The sequence below is a fragment of the Monodelphis domestica genome, chromosome 1 (assembly GCF_027887165.1).
Source record: "Monodelphis domestica isolate mMonDom1 chromosome 1, mMonDom1.pri, whole genome shotgun sequence".
Lineage (NCBI taxonomy): Eukaryota > Metazoa > Chordata > Mammalia > Didelphimorphia > Didelphidae > Monodelphis > Monodelphis domestica.
In genome coordinates, this window is record NC_077227.1 from 167,647,911 (window position 1) to 167,675,864 (window position 27,954).

At 35.5% G+C, this 27,954-nt stretch overlaps 2 protein-coding genes across 10 annotated transcripts in view; one reads left to right on the top strand and one right to left on the bottom strand.

The window, feature by feature from the left end:
- Positions 1-717, bottom strand: part of AQP9 (aquaporin 9) — a 94,056-nt gene extending 93,339 nt beyond the window's left edge. For 4 of the 9 annotated variants that reach the window (XM_007479675.3, XM_007479673.3, XM_056809410.1 and 1 more), the window contains exon 1: positions 439-713. Coding sequence is in view for 1 of the 9 variants with exons in the window: in XM_007479676.3 (XP_007479738.1) it covers positions 439-445 (7 nt within the window). In the remaining 8 variants the exon portion in view is untranslated. Of the gene's footprint in view, positions 1-438 lie in introns of all 9 variants that reach the window. The other 5 variants (XM_056809434.1, XM_016428474.2, XM_016428473.2 and 2 more) reach the window with 3 other exon arrangements.
- ALDH1A2 (aldehyde dehydrogenase 1 family member A2) overlaps positions 1-27,954 on the top strand; it is a 186,645-nt gene that overhangs the window by 287 nt on the left and 158,404 nt on the right. Inside the window, exon 2 of the mRNA XM_056809383.1 lies at positions 25,731-25,828. The gene's annotated coding sequence lies outside the window, so the exon portion shown is untranslated. The remainder of the gene's footprint in view (positions 1-25,730; positions 25,829-27,954) is intronic.

Genomic DNA, 27,954 nt, shown 5'->3' on the forward strand with positions numbered 1-27,954 from the left:
ATCTCAGGTCTTCATAATTTCTAGTCCAATTCTATATCCACTACATTAAGCTGCCTCTATTTACTTGCAAAGTTAAATGATTTGAGGCAGTGTTCTTTGATAATCTCAAAGTGCTTCATAAAATGTCTACTTTTATCAGTATTGTCCTTCCTCTATACGTTGTCCAAATTCTTGCTCCTTTCAAGGACTTACTCAAGACATACTTCTCCCTAAGGCTTTTCAAGAGTACACCCAACACACAATACCTCTTTCTTCTCTAGATTCCAATAGCATTTAGAATCAATGCTATGTTCTAATGATGTATTATTGTTTCATATCCTTCTCTAGCTATTTGATATACATATCAGGTCTCTTTAGTGGAAGTCTAAGAAGAAAGAATTCTTTTGTGTCTGCTGCAACAATTATCACAGGTGTAGAATAAAGAACTGGTCATTGTACCTTTCATCTTTCACCCCAACTTCACTGATAACATCTTGGACCTTGTCACTTTTTCTTTTCCCCTACATCTATTGATCTGAAATATGGTGAGCATATCTATTTTTCCCCTAAAAAAAGACATATTTGAGAGAAGGGCCTTTAAAAAAGGCAGGAGGTTGTTCTCCCAAATTTTTGTTTCTTCCCCCATACATTTTCAAAACTGACTTATAATTTATAAAGCTACTTCCCCTCTTAAAGTTGACAGAAATGTGCACAAGGCAGGGGGAGAAGAGGAAGATCAGGAGGGAGTAAGATTATATTACCCAAGAAATAAATGTTTGAGGAGTAGCTTAAGGGCCTTTATGATGTCATAATTAAGGGTAGGTTATATTGTACCTGCTTCCCTAGATAACTAAACCTTTATCTGATATTAAACATAATAAACATTTAATAAATACACGTGAACTGTTATATAAATACTCCATAAACATGGCTAAGTAATTAGTCAATTAATGACTTAATAAGGTTCAATTTTAACTTTTTTTTTTGTCTATACCTCATATGACTGGGTGATTCTAGCCAAAAACTCCATTACCTAGTGACCAATCTCTTAGTGATGACCCTCTTCATTCTTAACTAGGCTGGTTTTTGTAAAAGACATATTCTGGCATGGATTTGATACTTAAAGTCTTTTTAGCATGTTAGATCCTGCCAGGGCTTATACTGTGCAAACATAACCTTACAAAATCCAATGTCACCTCCACAGTATGAGAAGAAATTTTTGGAATCTGAAAGAGGAGAACATGAGAAACAATCAAAAATATGGCTTAGGGCAAGGGTGTTGAATACACAGCAGGGGAGCTGATAGCAACACTCCTGAATGCTGCTGATCCAGATTAAAATGTAATTGGGAAATTTTTATTAATTTATTTTTCTGGGTTATACATGAATTATCATGCAAAACTTACTTCCATATTGGTCATTCTAAACAGTATGGGAAAAATTAGGTTTATATCAATATCTCACACCCTATACCAAGATGAATTCAAAAAGGGGAAATGACTTAACTATAAAGAGGGAAATTATAAGTAAATTAAGTGAACAACATGGAATAGTATACCTATTAGATCTATAGAAAGGGAAAGAATTGAAGATGAAGCAAGAGACAGAGAACATTACAAGATATAAAATGAATGATTTCAATTATATTAAATTTAAAAGTTTCTGTACAAACAAAACCAACGCAACCACAATTAGAAGGGAACCAACAAACTGGGGAGAAATTTTTTATAACAAAAATCTCTGACAAAGATCTAATTTCTCAAATGTATAAGGAATTAAGTGAAACGTACAAGAAATCAAGCCATTCCCCAATTGACAAATGGTCAAGGGACATGAATAGGCAGTTTTCAGATGAAGAAATAAAAACTACCAATAATCACATGAAAAAGTGTTCTAAATCCCTCCTGATTAGAGAAATGCAAATAAAAAAACCTTAGGTACCACCTCACAACTAGCAGATTGGCCAATATGAGAGTAAAGGAAAATAATAGATGTTGGAGGGGATGTGGCAAAATTGGGACACTAATGCCCTTCTGGTGTTAAAAATTGATCCGACCATTCTGGAAGGCAATTTGGAATTATGCCCAAAGGGCTTTAAAATAATGCATGCCCTTTGATTCAGCAAATACCACTACTAGCTTTGTACCCCCAGAGAGATAAAAAAGGGTTGTACAAAAATATTCATAGATGTGTCAAAAAACTGGGAAATGGGGGGGGTGTTCCTCAATTAGGGTATGGTTGAACAAACTGTGGTATATGATGGTGATGAGATACTATTATGTTAAAAGGAATGATGAACCGCTTGATTTCTATATGAACTGGAAAGATCCACATGAACTTATGCAGAGTGAAATGAGCAGAACGAAGAGAACATTGTACATGGAAACTGAAACACTTTGGAATGACCAAATGTAATCAATAGACTTTGCTACTAGTAGCAATGCAATGACCAGGACAATTCTGAGAGACTTATGAGAAAGAACACTATCTGCATTCAGAGGAAGAACTGTGGGAGCAGAAACACAGAAGAAAAACATGATTCATCACTTGTTTATAGGGGTATATGATTTGGGGTTTTGGTTTTAAAAGATTACTCTATTACAAAAATGAATAATATGGAAATAGGTTTTGAGTGATAAAACATGTATAAGTCAGTGGAATAGCTTGTTAGCTTCAGGAAGGGGGAGGAAAGAAGGGAGGAAGAGAAAATGAATCATATAAGCATGGAAAATATTAAAATAAAAAATAATGTATTGGTCATTGTTTGTAAGAGAATATTCCCATACAAACAAAACCCCCAAATAAAAACACAAATAAATTAAAGTGAAAAATCATATTCTTTGGTCTGCATTCTGACTCCAACATATGGCATTCTTTGTCATCAGTCCCTTTAAATTGTCCTGGAAAGGGCAACTGGATAGCTCTGTGTATTGAGAGCCAGGCCTAGAGACAGGAGGTCCTGGGTTCAAATCTGGATTCAGACACTTCTCAGCTGTGTGACCCTGGGCAAGTCACAACCCTCATTGCCTAGCCCTTACCATTCTTCTGCTAGAAGGTAAATGTATTTTTTTAAAAAATAAAATAAATTGCCCTGGATCATTGTATTGGGTGTAGCTAAGTCTTTCATAGTTGATCATAGTACAATATTTCTGTTATTATGTACAGTATTTTCCTGGTTCCGTTTATTTCACTCTGCATCAGTTCATGTAGGTTTTTCCAGCTTTTTCTGAAATCATCCTGCTTAGCATATCTTAACACAAAAGTATTCCATCACAATCATATACCACAATTAGTTCAGCCATTTCCCAATTGATGAATATCCCTTCAGTGTCTAATTCTTTGCCTCCACAAAAGGGGCTGCTATAAATATTTTCATAAGTATATCCTGCCCCCCCCCCCTTTTTATCTCTTTAGGCCAGGTTCCTGGCTGTCCCTCTGCAAATCTTTTAAATATATATATATGATAAACAGTGACCCCTCACCTATGGCAGAAGTTACATTCCAGAGACCCCCATGATAGGTGAAAATCCACAAAGTAGTGGTAAGTTATATTACTTTATTATTTATATATTTTAAGGCTTTATAAACCCCACTCTCCTATAAATGTTTTCCACACTCTTATTAATCTACAGTCACTGAGCCAATCAGAACCCAGGATATAGAACACAGCACTGTGGTTGGTCGCCTTTCATTCCATCAGTCAATAGTATGCCAAAATAAGTATAACTCTACAATAGAATTATATATATATAGTGAAGCTCTGATAAGTAAACCACAATATAGGGGGAGGTATGACTGTAGTTTACAAATATGATGAGGACATCTTTGATGAAACTATAAGAAAGAAATAAGCAAGTTTTAATAAATAATACTCTCTGGCAGACATCTTTACATAATTGATCAAAATGTGTAAAGAATACAAGATGCAACTGTGTTTATTATTTGTTAACTCTAAGAAAAACAAACAAACAACAAAATGATTTAGAAGAGCAAAGTACACATCTTCCATGGATATACTGAGATTCTTTGTGAATTTCCTTGACAGATACAACCAATAAATTATTTTACTTAGTAACTCTCTCAAGAATAATATAAATAAGGCTTAAGAAGGGATATGGATGATCAGCAAAGCTGCTTGGCATGTTCATAGACTATATCCAAGTCAGAGTTCTCTAATGGAGGGCAGTGGAAAGAAAGCCTGGAGACAGGAGGTTCACATCTGGCCTCAGACACTTCCAGGCTGTGTAAACCTGGTCAAGTCACTTAATCCCAACCGCCTAATTCTTACTGCTCTTCTGGATTGGAACCAATATTCAATATAGAGTCTCTAAAAATCAAGGGTTTGACCTAGCTTAATTGTACATTGGCTACAGGAAAGGGTGGAGGAAGGGGAGGAGGGAAAGAATATGATTCTTGTAACCAAGCAATAATGTTCTAAATTGACTAAATAAAATTTCAAAAAAAAATTAAGGGTTTGGAACCAAAACAAACCAAAAAAAAAAAAGGAAAGAAATAACGAGACAGATTTAGAAAATATAGATTATTAGCTAAATGCTGTCTAGGAAAACAATTATAGACATGTTATGACAATGAGGGACAGACTATGCAAAGGCAGAATGTGGGAGATAGAATGTTGTTCATGGTAAACAGATAATAGATCAGTTTGATTTGGAAAAAGAGAATATAAATATAAACAATATGTCTATAAAGATGAATGAGTTGGAGTGGGGATAGTAGGGTGGCAGTGGACAGCAAAGCACTTTAAAGGCTTTTGACACTTCACTGAAGCTTCCTAATCTATTGTATTTAGTTGATCTCTGTTTAACTAAGCCATCATACTTTAATTTTTTTTATGGATTTAAAAAGATTATTTTTTAAGGTCACAGTAAAATAAATTGTATTAAAGGAAAAGAATTAAGAGTTTAGAGTCAAACTTGTAGAGGTAGAGCTAAGATGGCAACTTAGTAATAGGAGCCTCCTGAATCACCTTCCAACCGATCATTACAAAGTGTCTCAAAAGGACAGAAATAAAAATTGGGCAAACAAAGGGGCTGTCCACTGGACACAGCCTTAAAAGGTAGGCAGTGTTTGGGGATTTCCATGGTATAAGGTGGCAAAACTACACTGATCAAAGTGCAACCTGATCAACCCTTCCCCACACCACCTGCCAATGCCAGAGTCAGAGTGAGGACTGGGGCAATCTCTAAATTCTTGGGGGCTGGCTCCAAGGGCACCACAGATTTATCCCTGAGGGTGATGCAAGACTTGGCAGTGAGACTTGAGACTCGAAGTTGAGGAGCTTGGAGCTTGGCCAGTAAAGTGCAGAGCTTGGGCAGAAGTGAGGCTGGCTGCAGCTGAGGCAGTAGGGGCTGGAAAGATAGCCTCAGGGCAAAATGCCTTAAAGTGCACTACACAAAGAATATCTCAGATTTACCTGCTGTCATTCAAGTTTCTGACTGGGAAGGGAAGATGCCATCAAGGCAAAGCCCTGCAAGACAGAAACTAAGAAAGCAATCAACATGGAGGAACCCCAATCCATTAGTGGCAAAAGAAATAAGCAGAAGCAACAACAGAGAGTGAATAGCAATCAAACACATCCAAACTTTCCAAAAAAATGGAAATTGGTCACAAGGTCTTGAGGAACTCAAACTAGAGTTCAAGAACCAAGTAAAAAAGAAAAAAAAAGGGAAGAAAAGTGAGGGGAAAATGAAAGTAATACAAAAATAAGATGACAGCTTAAAAGACAAAATTGCCCATATGGAAAAAGAGGCACAGATATCAAATGAAGTAATAAGCAATTTGGAGACAAGAATTGGCCTGCTAGAATTCATGAAAAGCAAGATAGACCAAACTGAAAAGGAAAATCAAAAGATCATAGCTGAACATCAGTCTTTAAAGACTAAAATTGGGCAAACAGAAACTAATGATCTCATAAGATAGCAAGAATTCATAAAGCAAAATCAAAAGAATTAAAAAAATAGAAGGAAACATGAATATCTCATTGAAAAGACAACTGGCCTGTAAAACAGATCCAGGAGAGACAATTTGAGAATTATTGGTCTACTGGAAAGCCTGGAACAAAATAAAAGCCTTGACATCATATTACAAGAAATTATCCAAGAAAACTGTCCTGATATTCTTGAACAAGAGGGCAAAATAGACATTGAAAGAATCCATAGATCACCCCCTATGTTAAATCCCCAAAAGACAACTCCCAGGAATGTTAGGACAAATTCAAGAGCTTCCACGCCAAGGAGAAAATATTCCAAATAGCCAGAAAGAAACAATTCAGATATCAAGGAGTCCCAGTCAGGATTACACAAGATCTGGAAGCCTGCACACTAAAGGACCACAAAGCTTGGAATATGATATTCAGGAAGGCAAGATAATTGGGTCTACAACTAAGAATTACCTATCCATCAAAACTGACTATATACTTTCAGGGGAAAGTATGGGCATTTAACAAAATAGAAGATTTCCAAGCATTCCTAAAGAAAAGACCAGAATTAATGGAAAATGTGATGTCTAAATATAAAATTCAAGAGAACCATAAAAAGGTAAACAAGAATGAGGGGAAAATAATTTTAAGGACTTTAGTTAGGTCAAATTGATTGTATTCCTATATGGAAAAATGATATCTGTAACTCATAAAAATTGTTTTCATTATCATAGTAGATAGAAGTGTTATTCATAGACAGAGATTGAAGTATTAAGTTGTTTAAGATGATATGTAAAAAATGGGGGGGGAACAAAAAAAGAGAATGGTACTAAGAGAAACTTGAAGGAAGAAGAAAAATAGGATAAATTATACCACATAAAGAGGTGCATGGAGTGGGGGGAAGAATACTATCATAAGAAGGGGAGGAAGAAAGTGGTCATAGATAATACTTAAAACTTACTCTTGATAGAATCAGTTCTTAGAGGGAAGAACAGCCAAATGAGGTATAGAATTCTATCTTACCCTAAAAGAAGTTGTGAGGGAATAACAATGTGTTGGAATGGGAAGGGAGAGTATTAAAAGGGAGGGAAAGGTTGGAGGAGGTAATTAATAAAGCTTAAAGAGAAACAAGAGAGGAATTAGAAGGGAGGGTGTGGAAAGGAAAGTAAGATAAGGGTGGGGAAAAAGGGAACTAATTAAAAGCAAAACACTGGTGTAGAAGGAAATAGTGAAAGAAGAAAGGGCAGGACTAAAAGAGGAAATAAAAATCATGGGGAATACATATGTGGTAATCATAACTCTGAATGTGAATGAGATGTACTCACCCATAAAATGGAAGCAAATAACAGTGGATTAAAAACTAAAATCCTGCCATATGTTGTCTATAAGAAACACACATGAGGCAAGTAGACCCAAGGGTAAAGGTTAGTGGCTGAAGGAGAATTGATTGGATATCATCTGAGAAAAACAAGGCAGGAGTTACCATCATGATATCTGACAAAGCAAAAGTAAAAATAGATCTGATCAAAAGAGATAAGGAAGGTAATTACATCCTGATAAAAGGCAGTACAGAAAATGAAGAAATATTAGTACTCAACACGTATGTACCAAATGGTATAACATGCAGATTCTTAAAGGAGAAAGTATTGGAGCTTAAAAAGGAAATTGTGTAACTATACTAGTGGGAGACCTCAACCTTCCTCTATCAGATATAGATAAATCAAACTAAAAAATAAATTAAAAAGAAGTAAGAGATGTGAATGAAATTTAAAAAAAAGTTAATAGATATATGGAGAAAAAGAAATAGGAATAAAAAGAAATATACCTTCTTTTCAACAACACATGGTACATTCACAAAGACTGACCATGTACTAGGGCATAAAAACATTGCAAACAAATAGAAAAAAGGAGAAATAATAAATGCAACTTTTTCAGATCATGATGCAAAAAAAATTATAATTAGAAAGAGTACATGGAGAGGCAAATAAAAAAATCAATTGGAAATTAAATAATATAATTCTCCAAAACTCGTTGGTTAAAGAACAAATCATAGAAAGAATTAATGATTTCATTGAAGAGAATGACAATGAAGAAACAACATATCAAAATTTTTGAGATACTACAAAAGCAATACTCAGGGGAATTTTATATCCCTGAGTGCCCATATTAACAAAAAAGAGGAAGAGGAGATTAACAAATTGGGTGTGCAACTAAAACAACTAGAAAAAGAACAAATTAAAGACCCTCAGATAAAGACCAAATTGGAAATCCTAAAAATAAAAGAAGCTAATAAAATTGAAAGGAAAAGAACTATTAAACTAATAAATAAGACTAGCAGTTGTTATCTTAAAAAAAACAAATAAAATAGATAAAGTATTGATTAATCTAATTAAGAAAAAGAAAGAAGAGAATCAAATTAACAGTATCATTAATGAAAATGGTGACCTCACCTCTAAGGAAGGGGAAATTAAGGTAATTATTAAGAACTTTTTGTCCAATTATGTGGCATTAAATAAGGAAATCTAGATGAAATGGACAAACATTTACAAAAACAGAAATTGCCTAGATTAACAAAAGAGGGAATAGAATACTTAAATAATCCCATATCAGAAAAAGAAATTGAATAAGCCATCAAAGAGTTCCCTAAGAAAAAATCACCAGGGCCAAATGGATTCACAAGTGAATTCTATCAAATTTTCAAAGAACAACTAATCCCAATACAATACAAACTATTTGGCAAAATAGGCAAAGGAGGAGTCTTACAAAATTCTTTTTATGATACAAATATGGCACTGATTCCCAAGCCAAAAGGATTAAAAATAGACAAGGAAAACTGTAGACCAATATTGTGAATTTCAAAACTACTCAACCCTGTTCAAACCATTCTTTAGAGGATGGGATTTGGCTATTTCCTGATCAATAACAATAGAGATACTTGGAATGACAGAATCAGGTCTTGGAAACTACAATCTCCACCTTACTCAGGTAACAGGATTTAGGAAGGGCTGCAGCAAAGCTCAAGATTTAATTATTTGAGAATATGGCCTTCAACAGACATGTGCAAAGGGGACAGACCTCTGGGCGGTCCTGGGTGAAGCTAGAGCCACCATTGGCACAGGTGAGACACAGGAAGTGAGGTAGAGGACAGCTGAGGAGTATGGGGACTTCCTGTGTGGAGGAAAGGAGGTTGTTGGAGCCTGGTGCTTGGTGTGTGAAGGAGCCCTGAGACTGTTTCTCCATTTTGGCCATGTGAGTGATAGGGACTGATCTCTTTTCTTTGCCTCGGCTATCCAGGGCATTGGGCCTTTGGCTCAGCTTAAGCAGAGTGGGTATTTAAGCCCTATTCCCTTCTCTCCCCTTTCTCTCTCTCTCTCTCTCTCTCTCTCTCTCTCTCTCTCTCTCTCTCTCTCTCTCTCTCTCTCTCTCTCTCTCTCTCTCTCTTCTCTCTCTCTCTAATACCTTTCTTCCTCCTGTTTGTAATTAAAAACTCCATAAAAGGTTGACTGCTAACTTGAGTTTTCATTTAGGAATTACATAGCTGAATTCCTTGGCGACCTTAAATTAATATATATCAGTCTTTTAAAGTGATTTCCATATCACAATATCCTTAATGAACAAAGTTGCAAAAATATTAAATAAAATACTAGCTAAAAGTCTACAAGAAGTTATCACAAGGATTATTCACTATGACCAGGTGGGATCTTTACCAGGGATATAAGTATGGTTTGATATTAGGAAAACCAACCAAAATAATAGAAATCACATGATTATCTCAATAGATGTAGAAAAGGCCTTTGGCAAAATACAACACTCATTTCTATTGAAAACACTACAAAGCATATTAATAGAAGGGCCTTTCCTCAAAATAACAAACAGTATTTAATTAAAACCATCAACAAGTATCATCTGCAATGGGGATAAGTTAAATGTCTTCCCAATAAGATCAGGAATGAAGCAAGGGTGCCCATTATTGCCACTACTATTTGATATTGTACTAGAAAGAAATGTTAGCAGTAGCAGTTAAAGAAAAAGAAATTGAAGGGAACAAAGTAGGCAATGAGTAAACTAAACTATCACTTTTTTTGTTTTTTTCTCTCCTTTTTCCCCTTTTGTTTATTTATTTTTAAAGATTTTCCATGTTTACATAATTAATTTTTTCCCTCCCCTCTTCCTTCCCTCTTCCCAGAGCCAACAAGCAATTCTACTGAGTTATAAAAATGTTGTCACTTGATACCTAGTTCCATATTTTTTATTTTTGCTATAGAGTGGGGTTTTTTTAAGGCCTAAACCCTGAATCACATACCCATATATACATATGATAAATGATGTTATATGTTTTGCTTTTGCATTTCTACTCCCATAGTTCTTTCTCCCAATATGAACAGCATTCTTTTACAGAAGTCCTTTTGGAATGTTTTGGGTTATTGCATTAATACTAGTAGCAAAGTCCATTGCAGTGGATTTTTCCACAATGTTTTACTTTCTGTGTACAATGTTCTTCTGGTTCTGCTCATTTTACTCTGCATCATAAACTATTACTCTTTTCAGATGACATGATCGTATACCTATAGAATCCAAGAAAATCAACTAAAAAACTAATAGAAACAATCAATAACTTTAGCAAAGTTCCAGGGTATAAAATAAACCCACATAAATCATCAGCATTCCTATATGTTTCCAACAAAACCTGACAGCAAGAGTTAGAAAGAGAAACTCCATTTAAAATCACTCTAGACAATATAAAATACCTGGGAATCTACTTGCCAAGACAAATTCAAGAATTATATGAACATAACTACAAAACACTCTTCACACAAATAAAACTAGATTTAAACAATTGGAAAAATATAATTGCTCATGGGTAGGATATGCTAATATAATAAAAAAGACAATCCTATCTAAATTAATTTACTTATTCAGTGCCATACCTATCAATCTACCAAAACACTTTTTTTATAGAATTAAAAAAATTATTACAAAGTTCATCTGGAAGAACAAAGATCAAGAATATCAAGGGAAATAATAAAAAAAATGTGAAGGATGGAGGCCTACCTTTACCAGATCTCAAACTATACTATAAAGCAGTGATCATCAAAACTATATGGTACTGGCTTAGAAATAGAAGAATGGCTCAGTGGAATAGATGGAGTAAATAAGAGTAGCAAGATAGTGTTTGATAAACCCAAAGATCTCAGCTTTTAGGACAAGAACCCACTATTTGACAAAAACTGCTGACAAAATTGGAAAACAGTATGGGAGAAATTAGACTTAGATCAACATCTTACATCCTATGCCAAGATTAACTCAGAGTAGGTAAATTACTTAAATATAAAGAGGGAAACCATAAACAAATTAGTTGAATATAGAATAGTACATTTGTCAGATCTATGAGAAAGGAAGGAATTTAAAACTAAGCAGGAGATAGAAAACACTACAAAATGTAAAATTAACAATTTTGATTATATTAAATTTTAAAAGTTTCTGTACAAATAAAACCAATGCAACCAAAACTAGAAAGGAAACAACAAATTAGGATAATATTTTTATAACAAAAGCCTCTGACAAAAGTCTCATCTCTTTATAAGGAGCTAAGTCAATTGTATAAAAAAATCAAGCCTTTCTCCAATTGACAAATGGTCTTCAAGGGACATGAATAAGCAGTTTTCAGATAAATAAATCAAAGCTATCAATAAGCACAAGAAAAAGTGTTCTAAATCTCTCATAATTAGAGAAATGGAAATCAAAACAACTCTGAGCTACCACCTCACACCTAGCAAATTGGCCAATATGACAGTAAAGGAAAATAATAAATGTTGGAGGGGATATGGCAGAATTGGAACACTAATGCATTGCTGGTGGAGTTATGGATTAATTCAGCCATTCTGGAAGGCAATTTGGAATTATGCCCAAAGGGCTTTAAAAGACTGCATACCCTTTAATCTAGCAAAACCACTGTTGGGTTTGTACCCCAAAGAGATAACAGGGGAAAATATCTGTACAAAAATATTCATAGTCATGGTCTTTGTGGTGGCAAGAAATTGGAAAATGAGGGAGTATTGTAAATGCCAAAACTGTAAGGATAATTTTTAGTGTTTTGACTGAAATTCTAAATAAGTGGTCACCATGGGAAATTCCCAAATATGAAAAATACCCAAGTCATCTGGGATTATGGCGATTTTAATTAATAAAGAAAGAAGGAATTAAGGGAAGGGGAGAGAGAGAGAAAGAGAGAGAGAAAGAATTAATTTAAATGGCTCTGGCTCAGGCTGAGCCAAGAAATAGTTAAAGGCCTAAGCCAAAGTGGCTTTTCTGAGCCTAAGGGAGAGCGAGTCAGTCTTATTACTCACCACAAGGTGGTCTCCAAGCAAGCTCCAGTCCTCCTCTGAATCTCCTGAACTCCAATTTTTCTGAACTGACTTTTTACCCTTCCTTTTAAAGAAAAATTTCTCTTATGTCACCTCCCCTAAATTTTCACATCTACCAATCACAATAGACGCTTTTTTCCAGAACTGCCCATTCTCATCTTCTTTGGTTCTCACTTTCTCTGGTTAGAGTATATCTTTTGAGTACTTCACACCTCTTTGTTAAGCTTGCCTTTTGTAAGTTACTGAGGCAGTCTCTGCAAATGCCTCAAGGAGAGAGAGAAAGAAAGAAAAGATAGTAGATTGGATTCCGCAGGGGGCGTGACAAAGCCAGGTATGAGATGGCAGAATTGAGTCAGAAACCAGGCCGTATTGATTACAATGGAGCCACAGCAGAACTCCGATCTCTTTGGACAACACAAAGGCATGAACCATCCAGGGATCCAAAATTAATACCACACAGGTCATGAGAAATGATATAGCTAGCTGAGAGATCAGCCTAGGTTCCTCAGACTATTTGCCAAGCCCAAACCTTATGGCTGAGAGAATAGGGTGCAGGCAATGGAATGGATTAGAAAGAGCTAGGTATTAGCATTGGAAAAGAAAGGTGCCTGGCCGAAGGCCAGGTCCCAGGTGAGAGAGATAGAGAAGGAAAGGAATTAAAGATGGAGCTTGGCCAAGGGAAGCTGAGATCAAGGGGTCAACAGGCTTTAGTAGCCATGCGCAAGACTGAGCATGCTCTCTTCTAAGCCACTCTTTACATTTCAACTATTTCCCTTGTCCATAGATAGTGGTGAACTGCTACAGTTACTTGACCTTTTTTGTGATTAATTTAACCTTAACAGGTACTTAACACCTTTTTGTATTAAATCTAAAAATAGACCTAGCTTAAGGTTCTAGCTTTACTATAAGGTATGAGTTAGGGACTTTCATTGTTCAATCAGGAGTTTACAACTTTATCTTCCCCTAAGGCACTGTCTGAGTAGGGTGAAGTAATTTTAAAAGTTCCCAATATATTCTTGATTCTTGTTAGACCAAGTGTCTCCATTGTTACAATAAGGGAATAGCTTAACCAAATCTTCTAAGGTATAGTCTGAGTAGTTTTTAAGATTCACAGAATCCATCGATTGGGGAAGGGCTGAACAAATTGTGGTATCTGATGGTGATGGAATACTATTGTGCTATAAGGATTGATGATCTAGAGGCTTTCTGTATGAACTGGGAGAACCTTAATGAAGTGATGAAAAAGTGAAATGAGCAGAACCATGAGAACATTGTAAACAGAAAGTAAAACATTGAGGAAAAATCCAATGTAATGTACTTTGCTACTGGTAGCAATGCAACAAGCCAAGACATTCCTAAAGGACTTCTGTAAAAGAATGCTATCCACATTGAGAGAAAGAACTATCAAAGTAGAAATGCAAAAGCAAAACTTATGACATCACTTATCACACACACACACACACACACACACACACACACACACACACACACACACACATATATATATATATATATATATATATATATATGAGTATGTGATTTGGGGTTTAGGCCTTAAAAATACTCTTTGGCAAAAATGAATAATATGGAAATAGGTATCAAGTGATAACATTTGTACAACCCACTGGAATTGCTTGTTGGCTCTGGAAGGGAAAAGGGAAGGGAAAGAAAATGAATCGTGTAAACATGGCAAAACATTTTAAAATAAATAAATAAACTTTAAAAAAACCTTAGAGTCAGATACTTATTTCTTGCTTTATCTAGGGCTTATGACTTCTGTTTCCTTGTCTGTGAAATAAAACTAAGTCCTTAATATTTATTTTTTTTTGGCAGGGGGAAATGGATGAGTCATGGAGCTTTCTGAGAGACCAGTGAAGCCTATGTTTTAAAGCAGTGTTTTTTAAGGCAAAAAATTGAACACAGGCTGATGAAGGAAACCAATTATATTGAAATAAGTTATCAGAATTAAACAAACATTAAAACATTCATACCGATTCATACGGGATTGTTTGAATGATTGCTGCTTTATAATATAGTTTGAGATCTGGTATAACTAAGCCACCTCCCTTCATTTTTTTTTCATTAAGGGAATTAATTCCCTTAGTATTCTAGGTCTTTTGTTCTTACAAATGAACTTTGTTATTTTCTTTTCTAGCTCTGTGAGAGAATTTTGAGGTAGTTTGGTTGATATGGCACTGAAGAAGTAAATTAATTTTAGGAAGAATTGTCATTTGTATTATATTGGCTTGGCCTAGCCATGAATAATGAATGTTTGCCAATGTTTAGACTTGATTTTATTTGGGTGAAAAGTGTTTTGTAACTGTATTCACATAATTCCCATGTTTATGTTGGCAGGCAGATTGCCAGGTATTTAACATTGTATACAGTTATTTTAAGTGGGATTTCTCTTTCTCTTGCTGCTGGGCTTTATTGGTAGTATACAAAAATGCTGATGATTTTTGTGTGTTTATTTTATATCCTGCAACTTTCCTCAAATTGTTAATTGTTTTGATTAATCTTTTGGTTGATTCTCTGAGATTCTCCATATATACTATCATAGAATCTATAAAGAGTGGTAGCTTTATTTCCTCTGCCTATTTTAAATTCCTTAGATTTCTTCTTTTATTTCTATAGCTAGCATTTCTTTTACAATATTGAATACTAGTGGTGATAATGGTCATCCTCATTTCACTCTCGATCTTATTGGAAATACTTCTAGCTCATCTCCATTACAAATAATGTTTGCTGAGGGCAACTGGGTAGGTCAGTAGATTGAGAGCCAGGCCTAGAGATGGGAGGTCCTAGGTTCAGATCTGGCCTTAGACACTTCTAGCTGTGTGACCTTCGGCAAGAACCTCCATTGCCTCCCCCTTACTGATCTTATGCCTTAGAACCAATACAGAGTATTGATCCAAGAATGAAAAGGAAGAGTTTAAAAAAAATGTTTGCTGATCATTTTAGATCCATTTTATCACTGTGGAATGTTCTGTTCCAATGTTTTTTAGTGTTTTTAATAGGAATGAATGTTCTATTTTGTCAAAAGCTTCTTTTACATCTACTGAGATAGTAATATGTTTTGTTTCATTTTATCATTTTGTTATCAATTATGTTGACAGTTTTCCAAATATTGAACCATTCCTGCATTTCTACTATAAAAGCTACCTACTCATTGTATATGATCTTCGTGATTAGATAGCTCTAATCTTCTTACTAATATTTTGCTTAAATTTTTTTCATTAATAGTCATTATTGTCAATGTGGAAGTCTAGAAGGCCCCAGTTCATTTAGTTGGGAGGTAGAAACCCCAGGTTTTGACCTTGTCACAGGAGAGTTTTCCTCTGAGGGAAGGTCCCACTTCACCAGACAATGGACATCCTGGTAGTTTGGGTGGGAGTAGCTAATCCTATCCAAATTTAAGTATCTCTTTTGTCCCAATGGTTTCTCCCCCTAGGTTAAAGTCCATTACTAAGGTGGCCCAACCCTGGGCTGAGTCTTTCCCTTTTGTGTCCATTGTAGGGCATCATCCCCCCACTGTTATTCCTGTATGGAACTCCTCATTTTCCTTTCTTACCATTGTAAAATCAATCAACTGTCCCTCTTATCCTAAGCCCCTCATATCATCTAGAGTGGTATATAGGTTCCCCAAATTCTTTTGTTCTTCACAATCATGGTACTCCCTAGGGATAATATCCCCAGAGTCCAGGGTTTATACCCTGAAACAGTTGTGGTGCTGAACTCTGAGTAAAGGGCCAAATTGGACTTATCCCTATCTTGATTAAAGACTTGGTTTTTCTGACTATTTAATAGATCTTTGTTATTTCCCAGTTAACATATGGCTAGTCAGCCATTGCCCAAGTTATGGCTGTCTAAACCTCCAGCCAGCTTGACCACCTATGTGAGGTACACACAAGAACCCATTGAGTTCAGTCAGGAATCAGCTGGGCAGGTTTGTTTAGGTAAGCCAAACTCTTGGCAAACAAACCTCTCTAATCAGGAATAAAACAAGCAACCATGTCTCTGTGAATGCCCCAGCGTACCCCTCAATGGGACCACTGCTGAATTCATGTTCCTTACATTATGGACCAGATACCTGCGAATGTTAGAAAGAGAAGTAAGAGTGAGGAAATATAGGTCAGATGCATGAAAGGTTGGCTGAAAGTTTTGAATGGGACTCTTGAGTTGGAGTGTGAGAGCCTGAGTGTTCAATTTAAGTTCTGAGTAACTGCTTTAAGTGGATTAAAATAGAGTTCTTTTTTGATCAAATTAGTCAATGGTTTATCTATTTTGTTGATGTTTTCACAAGACTGACCCCTTGTCTTATTTATTAGTTTAATATTTTCTTCTAATTTTATTAATCTCTCCTTTGATTCTCAGAATTTCTAATTGGTGTTTAACTGGGTTCTTAAAATATGTTCTTTTTCTAGTTTTTTTTTTTAGTTTCATACCCAATTTATTCATCTGCCCTTTCTCTTTTTTTATTGATGTAAGCATTTAGAGATATAAATTGTCCCCTAAGTACTGCTTTGGCTGTATTCCAAAGATTTTGGTGTGTTGTCTCCTTGTTGTCATTCTCTTTAGTTAAATTATTGATTATTTCTTTGATTTGTTAATAGCCCATATTCTAATGATGTCTATTAAATCTGTTTTTCTCTATCTCCCTCTATTTATCAGGGTTTTTTAGCTTAACTTGTAGTCCATGAACTTCTATATATATATACATACATATACACACATATATATGATATGTATTCTATATATGTTTATGTATAAATAATATATATATGTGTGATTTAACAACTACATTCCAATATAATTTATTTCCTCTGAAATACTATGTATTTTAGGAAGAGTCCATAGGCTTCACTAAATTTCTAAAGACTTCCATGACACACAAATGTTTAATAATACCTACTGCAGAGCCAATTGTATAGTTGTTCTGTGGGTTGCAGGTTTGTTTGTATGTCAAGATCATAGCTAACAATTTCCAGAGTCCTAGCACCCCAACAGATCTGACATTGGAGCAGACTCATTAACTGTAGTTAAGGAAGTTTTCTCTCCTAGCAGTTATGTTAAAACTATGTCAAGACTTTACTCCTTCCTCCTCTCCTCCTCTTTACCTAGTAAAACCTTCATTCAAAGCCCAACTCAACTCTGACTCGCTCTCCCTTAGGCTCAGGAAGGCCACTTTGGCTTAGGCCTTTAACTGCTTCTTGTCTCAGCCTGAGCCAGAGCTGTTTAAATTAATTCTCTCTCTCTCTCTCTCTCTCTCTCTCTCTCTCTCTCTCTCTCTCTCTCTCTCTCTCTCTCTCTCTCCCTCTCTCTCTCCCTCTCTCTCTCTCTCTCTCTCTCTCCCTCTCTCTCTCCCTCTCTCTCTCTCTCTCTCTCTCTCTCTCTCTCTCTCTCTCTCTCTCTCTCTTCTCTCTCTCTCTCTCTCTTTCTCTCTCTCTCTCTCCTTCCCTTAATTCCTTCTTTCTTTATTAATTAAAATCTCCATAACCCCAGATGACTTGGGTATTTTTCATATTTGGGAATTTCCCATGGTGACCACTTATTTAGAATTTAATCAAAACACAAAAAATTATCCTTACAGTTTGGGCATTTACAATACTCCCTCATTTTCCAATTTCTTGCCACCACAAAGACCATGACTACGAATAATTTTGTAAGGATATTTTCCCCTGTTATCTCTTTGGGGTACAAACCCAACAGTGGTTTTGCTGGATCAAAGGGTATGCAGTCTTTTAAAGCCCTTTGGGCATAATTCCAAATTGCCTTCTGGAATGGCTGAATTAATCCATAACTCTACCAACAATGCATTAGTATTCCAATTTTGCCATATCCCCTCCAACATTTATTATTATGATATGGGATTATTTAAGTATTCTATTCCCTCTTTTGTTAATCTAGGCAATTTATATTTTTGTCAATGTTTGTCAGGTCAGTCTGTTGCCTTGAAGGGACAATGTTGATATTATTATAATCATAACCCTACTTTATTCCTTTCATAGAAAATTACTATAATCATATCAGGTGAAATATTGATGTTTTATCACTGTAATACTAAAACTTCTCTGAATTACTATAATAGAATGCAAGTATGAAAGATTTTACTGTTTTTAATCTGAATTTGTGGTCAGCTTCCAATCCTAAACAATTGGGTAAATGAATTTTTAGCCTTGTCATTTCCTTGTTAATACTTATAGATCATGTATAAAGTTAGGTCCTTAAAGTATATCATTTGTTCAGGATGGTATGAAGATAACAAATATCTTCAAAAGGGGGCGGAAAGGATAAATATGTAAAAGTTTTAAATTTTAATGAAATAGTAAACTTCAATTTAAAAAACAAGAAGATTAGATTCATTTCTCTAAGAACTAGGATATATATGTGTAGGTGTGTTTTGTTTCCAATTGTTTCTAATGGGGATATACAGTATTTGACCATGTTTTAGTAATAAGTGCTCAAAATTGGATTAATAATTTTACATATAAAATTGTAATAATTATAAAGAAGTGTTTAAATCATGTATTTTCTTATTTTGCAGTCCATATGATAATAAATATTAAAAGACAGAAGGACTCATTATACATCAGACCATTGTACAGATTAAATTGTAATCCCCAGTCCATTTTTAGATTTTAATCCCCAAAAATGTTAACCCAGTATTTAAAGTAGATCTGCCCATTTTAACCACATAAAAGGAGTGAACTAACCACAAAAGGTGTGGACACCCATTTCATACATTGAGTGGGAGGTCTGTGACCCACGTGTGAAAGTGGGCATTCCTGGTGAGGAGCATCTGCTGTAATTGGTAGACACAAAATTTTAGGGGAAGTGACACAAGAGGAAAAGGTCTTTAAATAGTGGAAACAGACACAGAGATGATGCACTCACTCAGTTGGACTGGAAAAAAGGATCAGTCATTCGGAGGTGGAGGGAAGACAGACACTTGAGGAGAGACTGGAAGACAGACACTTAGACTTGGAATGAAGACACTTGCTGTGGAACTGGACCCCTGGAGGAGCTCCTACAGGAGACCTCAGACTGCTTTCCTTTTAGATGGTCCCCGTGGTGACTGTAAAGGGTGACTTAGTTCCTTGCCCTTTCTGGAGGTATGAACCTCTGAGGAAGGCCCATCGTATGAGACTCCTTTTCCCTGGCTAGGTTCTCTGTCTGTCTGTCTGTCTGTCTGTCTGTCTGTCTCTCTCTCTCCCTCTCTCTCTCTCTCTCTCTCTCTCTCTCTCTCTCTCTCTCTCTCTCTCTTTCTGTCTGTCTCTCTCTCTCTCTGTCTCTCTTTGTCTCTCTGTGTCTCTCTGTCTCTGTCTGTCTGTCTCTCTTTCCTTTCCTTTCCTTTCCTTTCTTTTCCTTTCCTTTAATTTCCTTTCTTCCTTAATATCTTCCTCTATTGTAAGATAAACTACCATAATTCCATTTACTTGAGTAATTCATTTTGGGATTTAGAAATTAAATCCCTGGATACCACCAATTAATATATTCAGTCCAACCATGGAAAATTAACACCCTCATTAATCCATTAAGATTCTTCATTCATCCTGTAGATGGGACTTTTCATACCAGATATAGAGCCAACAGGTACAAGGTTCAAGTAAATATAGAAAGAACAAGTGGTATATAAAAACCAAAATGTTTCAACTTTCCGGAAAATTATAGTTCCTAATTTGATGTTCTTATAACTCCGTTTTTAATAAGGTTAGCTAAATAATCACAACATGAACTAGTTACTGGAATATCAGATTTAGGTAGTTGTATTAAATTGTGTTGAGTATTATAACTGAAAGATTTTAGCAGTGTTATTTAGGGAATCTCAGTAAGGGACTTGGAACCAAAAAGCATATTTGCTGGGTGGAGCAACCCTCTGGAGTTACTCTGAGAATAAGGCCTATTGCCAAATATAAAAGAGAAAAAGTTTTAGGGGATCAGATGACTACATGTGGTGGCTGGGACTCAAAAAGACATGTGCTGATTAAATAGATATTGGGGGTGCATTACCAGGAACAAGAAGACGATGTCATTTAATATTGATGAACATTTGATAAGCCCAGAGATCCCAGCTTTGGGGATAAGAATTCACTATTTCACAAAAACTGCTGGGAAAATTGGAAAACAGTATAGCAAAAATTAGGTTTAAATCAATAGCTCACACCCTATACCAAGATAAGTTCAAAATGGGTATATGACTTAAACATAAAGAGTGATATTATAAGTAAATTAGATGAATGTAAAATAGTATATCTGTCAGATCTATGAAGAGGGGAGGAATTTAAGACCAAGCAAGAGACAGAGAAAATTACAAGATGTAAATTGAATAATTTTGATTATATTAAATTAAAAAGGGTTTGTACAAACAAAACCAGTGCAACCAAAATTAGATGAGGAGCAACAAACTTGGAAAAAAATGTTATCACAAATTTCTCTGGCAAAGTTCTAATTTCTCAAATATACAAAGAATGGAGTCAAATTTGTAAAAATCAAATCATTCCCCAATTGACAAATGTTCAAATGATTATGAATAGACAGTGTTTAGTTGAAGAAATCAAAACTGTCAATAATCATAGGATAAAGTATTCTAAATCCCTACTGATTAGATAAATACAAATTAAAAAAAAAACAACGACCCTGAGATACTACCTCATACCTAGTAGATTGGCCAATATGACAGTAAAGGAAAAAAATAAATGTTGGAGGGGATGTAGTAAAATTGGAACACAAATGCATTGCTGATGGAGTTGTGAATCAATACAAACATTCCGGAAGGCAATTTGGAAATATGCCCAAAGGGTTCTAAAAGAATGAATACTCTTTGATCTAGCAATACCACTACAAGGTTTGTATCCCAAAGAGATTTTAAAAAAATGAGAAAGGACCTGTTTGTACAAAAACATTTATAGCTTCATTTTTTTTTTTGGTGGCAAAAAATTGAAAAATGAGGGAATGTCTCTTGATTGGGGAATGGCTGAACAAATTGTGATATATGATGGTAATAGAATAATATTATACTATAAGGAATGATGAATCGATTGATTTAAGAACTGGAAAGATCTACGTGAATTGATGTGGAGTGAAATTAGCAAAAGCAGGAGAACATTCTCCACAGTAACTGAAACATTGTGAGAAGATCAAATGTAATCAATGTTGCTATTAATAGCAATGTAGTGATCCAGGACACTTCTGAGGGACATATGAGAAAGAACACCATCCACATTCAGAGGAAGAACTGTGGGGGTAGAAATACTATAGAAAACATATAATTTGTTATTTATTTAAATGGGTATATGGTATAAATTTAAATGATATAGGGTTTTGGTTTTAAAAGATGACTCTATTACAAAAATGAGTAATATGGAAATAGGTTTTGAGTGATAATATACTGTATAACCCAGTGGAATTGCTTTTCAACTCTGGGAGGGGGGAGAAAAAGGGGAGGGAGATAAGAATCATGTAACCACTGGAAAAAAATTTAAAAATTTAATTTAATTTAAAAAATGTTGATGAACATTATCATATTACTTTGGCTTTTATGTTTCATGGTATTTATGTTTGCTTTTAAGAAAGTCATGCCCAAATTCCTTTTACTATTTAGGGATCACAGCCATTTCTCCTGCAACTTTTTGGTTAGCTGAGAGCCTGTCTTCTGTTTCTATTAACCTCATCTAAACAAAACTTGACTTATGGAATAACAATGTTAATTGTTTGGCATTCTTCAGGTAGAAGCCAAAGGAAAGCCAATTGTATAAGGGAAGATTTCCTTGATGCTTATTTTTCTTGGTACTTTGGTAATAGGCTCTCCTTTCCATCAGTCCATTTTGAACCCTTTAAATGTAGTATAATCCATAACCTGACTTAGTTTACTTATCAAGTCTAACAAAGTTTGTTTTTCAAGGAATATATGAAACTATGACTCTGCTTAACTAAGTTTGTTCAACTTTATATGACATTGAAGGTAGAATGGGATTATGATTTTTGTAATGCTCATAGACAGGATAAATTGAAGTCTCCTGAGACTTGCAGTTTTTGAGATTTATTCACAGACATTGGGGAAATTTTATCACCAATTTAGTCACTAGAAGAAATAGGGAGTGAGGTAGATGTAATTGAGTTGAGTTATTTTAATGAGTTCCCTTCAAAGCTTTAACCCAACATTTTGCTTCTATAATTATACTCTCTGCTTATGAAAATATTTGTCTTTAAAAAGTCCCAAAGAGATTATTATAGGGAAATACTGTTTGGAAAACCTTTTTTTTTAATTAATATTGTTTGAACTTAGCTTGATTTTTTTCTAACCCAAAATAAAAATCCAAAAAAACCAAAAGAGGTTGAAGACCTCCAAGGAAAACTGAATGGCTATAGGGAATACTTAAGATCCCACCAAGGTCTTGTCTTGGACCTGCCTGGTGATTGTGTTTTGGATTCCCCAAATTTGAATCCTAGTACATCTCGAAAGATCTTACCTGGGAATTATCCTTTCTACAAAATTGCTTAACTTCTAAATGCTTTTCATGCTAGTACACTTTTCTAAAGCTCCATATAATGTAAACCTTTCAAAGATTGAAGATGGAGCTTTCTTTGGGCTTTCCTTCTCTACCAGACAACTTAATAAATTTCTTTTAATGCTATTCCAGATTTTGACTTTTGTTCTTGCAAATGACAAAGATAAGGAGACTGAACAACTGGGCAGAAAGAGATTATAGGGAACATATCTGTGGGCACTGGGCACAGGACGTCAGTTATTATATGACAACTCCATTGCCCATTATCCTATTCTGGACACACACAGTTCCAGGACCCTCTTTTCAATGGTGTAGAGAAGTGCTTTCAATCACAAGGAAGATTCTTCATTCATCCTGTAGATGGGACTTTTCATACCAGATATAGAGCCAACAGGTACAAGGTTCAAGTAAATATAGAAAGAGCAAGTGGTATATAAAAACCAAAATTTTTCAACTTTCCGGAAAATTATAGTTCCTAATTTGATGTTCTTATAACTCCGTTTTTAATAAGGTTAGCTAAATAATCACAACATGAACTAGTTACTGGAATATCAGATTTAGGTAGTTGTATTAAATTGTGTTGAGTATTATAAGGGAGGCAGAGAGGCAGTTGGAGGCTGGTGTTTCGAGTTGGAGGAACCCGAGGACTATTTTTCCTCCAGATTGGTCACGTGAGTGATAGGGACTGATCTCTTTCCTTGCCATGGCAATCTAGGGCCTTAAAGCCCGCTTTGGCTCACCCTGAGCAGAGTGGGTATTTAAACCTCTTTCCTTCTCTTCTCTCTCTCTGTCTCTCTCTCTCTGTCTCTCTCTCTCTCTGTGTCTCTCTGACTCTCTCTCTGTCTCTCTCTCTCTGTCTCTCTCTGTCTCTGTCTCTCTCTCTGTCTCTGTCTCTCTCTCTCTCTCTCTCTCTGTCTCTGTCTCTGTCTCTCTCTCTCCCCCAATTCTTTCTTCCTCCTGTTTGTAATTAAACACCATCAAAAAAGTTGGCCCCTGACTTGAGTGTTTTCATTTAGGAATTACATAGCTGAATTCCTTGGCGACCTTAAATTAATATATATGAGTCTTTTAAAGTGATTTCAATATCACAGTTACAAGGAGAATGTGCCAGCATGTTGGTTTCAGTTCTTAGCAGTAGATGTTGGAATTTTCTATGTGAAGGTAAATCACTCCCCGAGTGGGCTCTGACCTTGTATTTCAAGACTCTGCCTTTGTTTCCTGCACCTGAGAAACTATGATTCTGCCAAACAACATATTTGGGAAGGGATTAAGAGAAACAAAACATTTCTGTAAATTAGACCGAAAATACTACTTCAAATCCTAAGTCAAATAGAGCAAACTTGTTCCAATGTAAACATTTCTCACAAACATATTTGAAATCCCTCATTTCCTGTCCCAAATTAGTGTTTACATGCCCTGGGTTTTCTTAATGCTGTGGTTATCATCCCTGACTCAAAAAACCATTTGTGTTTCTAAACTGGTTTGAGGTAAATTCTCAAATAAGATTGTAAATGTGAAAAGTCCCACAATAACTATTCTGATACTCTCCTGCCTCACCCTGTAGCCTCTTCCTACTTTCTGTAAGAGAAGGAAATAACTAATTAAATTGATTTATACTCTTTAGCAATTAGTTATTCCCTACCACTATGAGGAACTTAAATTTCCTACTATATGCTAGGCACTGTGTTAGGTGCTAGGCATATAAAAGGAGTTAAAAGACAATCCCTTCCCTTAAGAAGCTTACAATTAAATAAGGAAGGCAATGTGCAAACAAATAGATATAAAGCAAGCTATATACAAGATAAATGGAAGTAATTAATATAGGAAAGACACTAGAATTAAGAGGTTGGAGATTTCCAGTACAAAATGGAATTTTAGTTGGGACTTAAAGAATGCCAGGGAGATCAGTAAATCTCTACTCCAGCCCTGAGTGAAGTGAAGGGTACTTTGTTTGTTGAATTTACAAATCAGAAAACAACCCATGATAACCAGCATAATTAAAAGGATCTATGAAGACCAGGAAGTCTTTATATCTTTTGTGTCCTGGGTCCCCTTGGTAATCTGGCTAAGCCTGTGACTCCTTAGAATGATATTTTTAAATGAATAAAACAGAATTACAAAGGAAACCCATTATATTGAAATACAGTTATCAAATTGTTTCTTAAAAAAACAAGTGAAAGTATTCTCAGTTAAGGTCCCCTCTCTTCCAAATAGGGTATGAGAAGAATTTAATTGATATTAAAGCCCTAAGACTTCAACCTTTAGAAAAGATTCCTTTCCATTAAAAGTTCTCTCCTTTCTCAAATATTTTGAGTACAGTTTTACAGTTGTTTTTTTTTTTGCCTCTCTCCTCCTTTCGCCCATTACCCTTTACCTTGAATTATACTTATCTATGTTATTGTCTTAGCATTCTCTACTATCACTCACAGGAATACTGTGCTGTTGGGAAAGTTTTTAATCTTTGCACCCCCAGTGCCTGGCAAAGTGGTTTGTACCTCATTAGAATTTGATAAATGCTTATTGGATTGAAATCAGAATAATTGAAGGAGCCTATATAATCTATTATAAAAAGTTAGAAAGACATTCCAAGAGATGGTTAGAACTATTTGAAGGACTGCCATCTGAAACAGGGAGCAGATTTATCTTGTAATTCTTTAATAGGCAGGACCAAAGGAGAAATTCATTTTATCTCTCTGGCCCTAAGTGTCAATCAAAACAAACCAACTTGGTCAATGCTTCCATTCTTAAACAAATAATTATTACTATCAGTTAAATTTAGAAACTATTTGGTTGTCAAATAGAGAACAGATGATAATGTCAAAGTACTCTTTCCAAAAAAATGGTTGAAAGGAACAAAAAGATTAAAAAATAGAATTTTAAAGAATTAAAAAAAGAGAATCTCTACCATTATCTTACTATTGTATTTCTATTTTTTTAAAGGCCAGAGTATGACAAATTATGAATGAATGAAGAAGAAATGAAGAATTTATGTGTTTACTTTGTGCAAAACACTGTGCTAAGCATTGGAAAACAGAAAAGTAAGACAATTCTTCTCAAAGAGCTCATATTGTAGTGAGGGGGGGGGGGGATAGCACATAGGGAAGGAAGGTTTCAGCTGAAAGTCAGATGGAAAGAGTCCATGGTCCTTAGGGTATGGTACCAAAGCAGATGGTAATGTCCCGTCTTTGATGTCACTGCAAAGGACAAAATATCAGTTTTGGATGTTGAACCATTTGACCTTGGGCTGGAAATATTGCCCATCCAAAGGTCTTGGCTTCAGGGTCCTAAATTGTCTGTCAAAGTCAGAAGGGAGATGGGAGTTAAGGTGCTGACTTAACTCAAGTTTATGTTGGGTCAGTGATTTTCCTTCCTTGTGCATGACCATTGGTTAAAGTCTGCGGGAATGGCTTGTCCTTTGTCCATAGGAATTTCCTCACTACACAGTGACTGAGAGCTGGGCTGGGAGAAGGGCCAGTGATCTGGTGGGTGGTGGATGGGGTGGTGTTGTCCCTCCTAGGGCTCTTGCACTTATCTCTCCGTGTGCATTTTATCCTAAAACTCCTGGTAGATTGTAAACTCCTGGAGAGCAGGGGCAAGATATTCTTTCATAACCATTGCCTAGCATGATGCCTAGCACATAGCATAGCCTTAATAAATGTTTGTTGAGATGAATAATCCCATGTTATGCACCATTTGGGGGGAGGTTTGTGAAGGGAATAGAGGCAGTGGAAGGACTATGATTTCACTAGTATAGAGATGACTTATAGAAACTTCCTCTCTCAAGGCATATCAGCACCTTATTTGCAATTTATAATCTTAGAGAGATTCCTGGGTATGCTGAGAGGTCCAGATTTACACAGTCAGTATATGTCAGAGGCAGGACTTGAATCAAAATCTTCCTGCCTCTGAGGCCAGCTCTATCCATTATGCTACGATATTTATCTGTCTCCATCTAAAAGGAGGAGGGACAGCTAGGAATCCCAGTGGATAGAACTCCAAACCTGGAATTGGGAGGACCTGGGTTCAAATCTCACCTCAGACATTTCCTAGTTATGTGACCCCGATCAAGTCATTTAGCCCCAATTGCCTAGTCCTTGCGCTCTTCTTTCTTAGAATTCATACTAAGGCAGAAAGTAAAAAAAAAAAATTTAAGATAATAAAAATTATGTAAAACTGAAGAGGAAAATAGCTATGGCCATTGATACTATGATATCAAATGTAACCCATAGTAAGCAAAACTGTATTCTCTTGGGGGCAGGGGACAGAGCCTGTGACCCAGAGCCAGAGTGAAAAGACTAGTTCCTTTTTCTGCCCATGCAAAAGTCTCTTAGCCCAGAAATCATGAGATATCATTTGTTGACTTGCTCCATATAAATAGGGGTGACTTGTTAGGGTGGTTTTCTTTATTGAGATTAATTAATTGCTTCCCAAGCATTGCATTTGTGATAGCTAGTCTCCTTTTCTTCTTCTTTCCATTTCCTCTTTTTTCTTCTTCTCTTTTCCTTTAGAAAATCTGAATTTCTTTTCCCCAAGAGAACGGCAAAGCTGCTGTGTCCCAGACATGTGTTTCTTGTAACCTGGCTTGGATGGGCAAATAGACACATGGAATGAGAATAGAGATTATCTGTTCTGATACAAAGAAAACTGTAAACTTTTAAACTACCTAGTCTTGTGTTCTGCTTGATCTGCTCAATATTTATAGAAAAAGCATTTAGAGACTGAATTATTGAGACATTTGACCAAATTTTAACCTCTCTTTCATCAATGAAATTCTGACTACAGAGTGGTTAGCTGCTATATCTTTGCAAACAATTCACCATGTTGTTCATGGGTGATGAACTATATTGAATCAAACATTCAATGACTCATCCATGAACACACAATGTGAAACAAATGGCCAGACACAAAGAATTTTACTGTGGGTCATATTTACTTCCAAACTTTACTTAATGGCTATTTTCAGTCTTTTGTCAACTTGGTATTTATAGGCTAGAAAAACTGGTTGATTTGAGATTATTAAATAATTTGATTTATTGCTGGCAGCTGTGCCATCATGCAGACCCTGTTAGTTTTTATTACATGATTGGCTGATACAAAGGCTCATATGTTCTCATGGCTTTCATGATTTTAGTGATTCTCCACAACATATTTTTTAATTCAATTT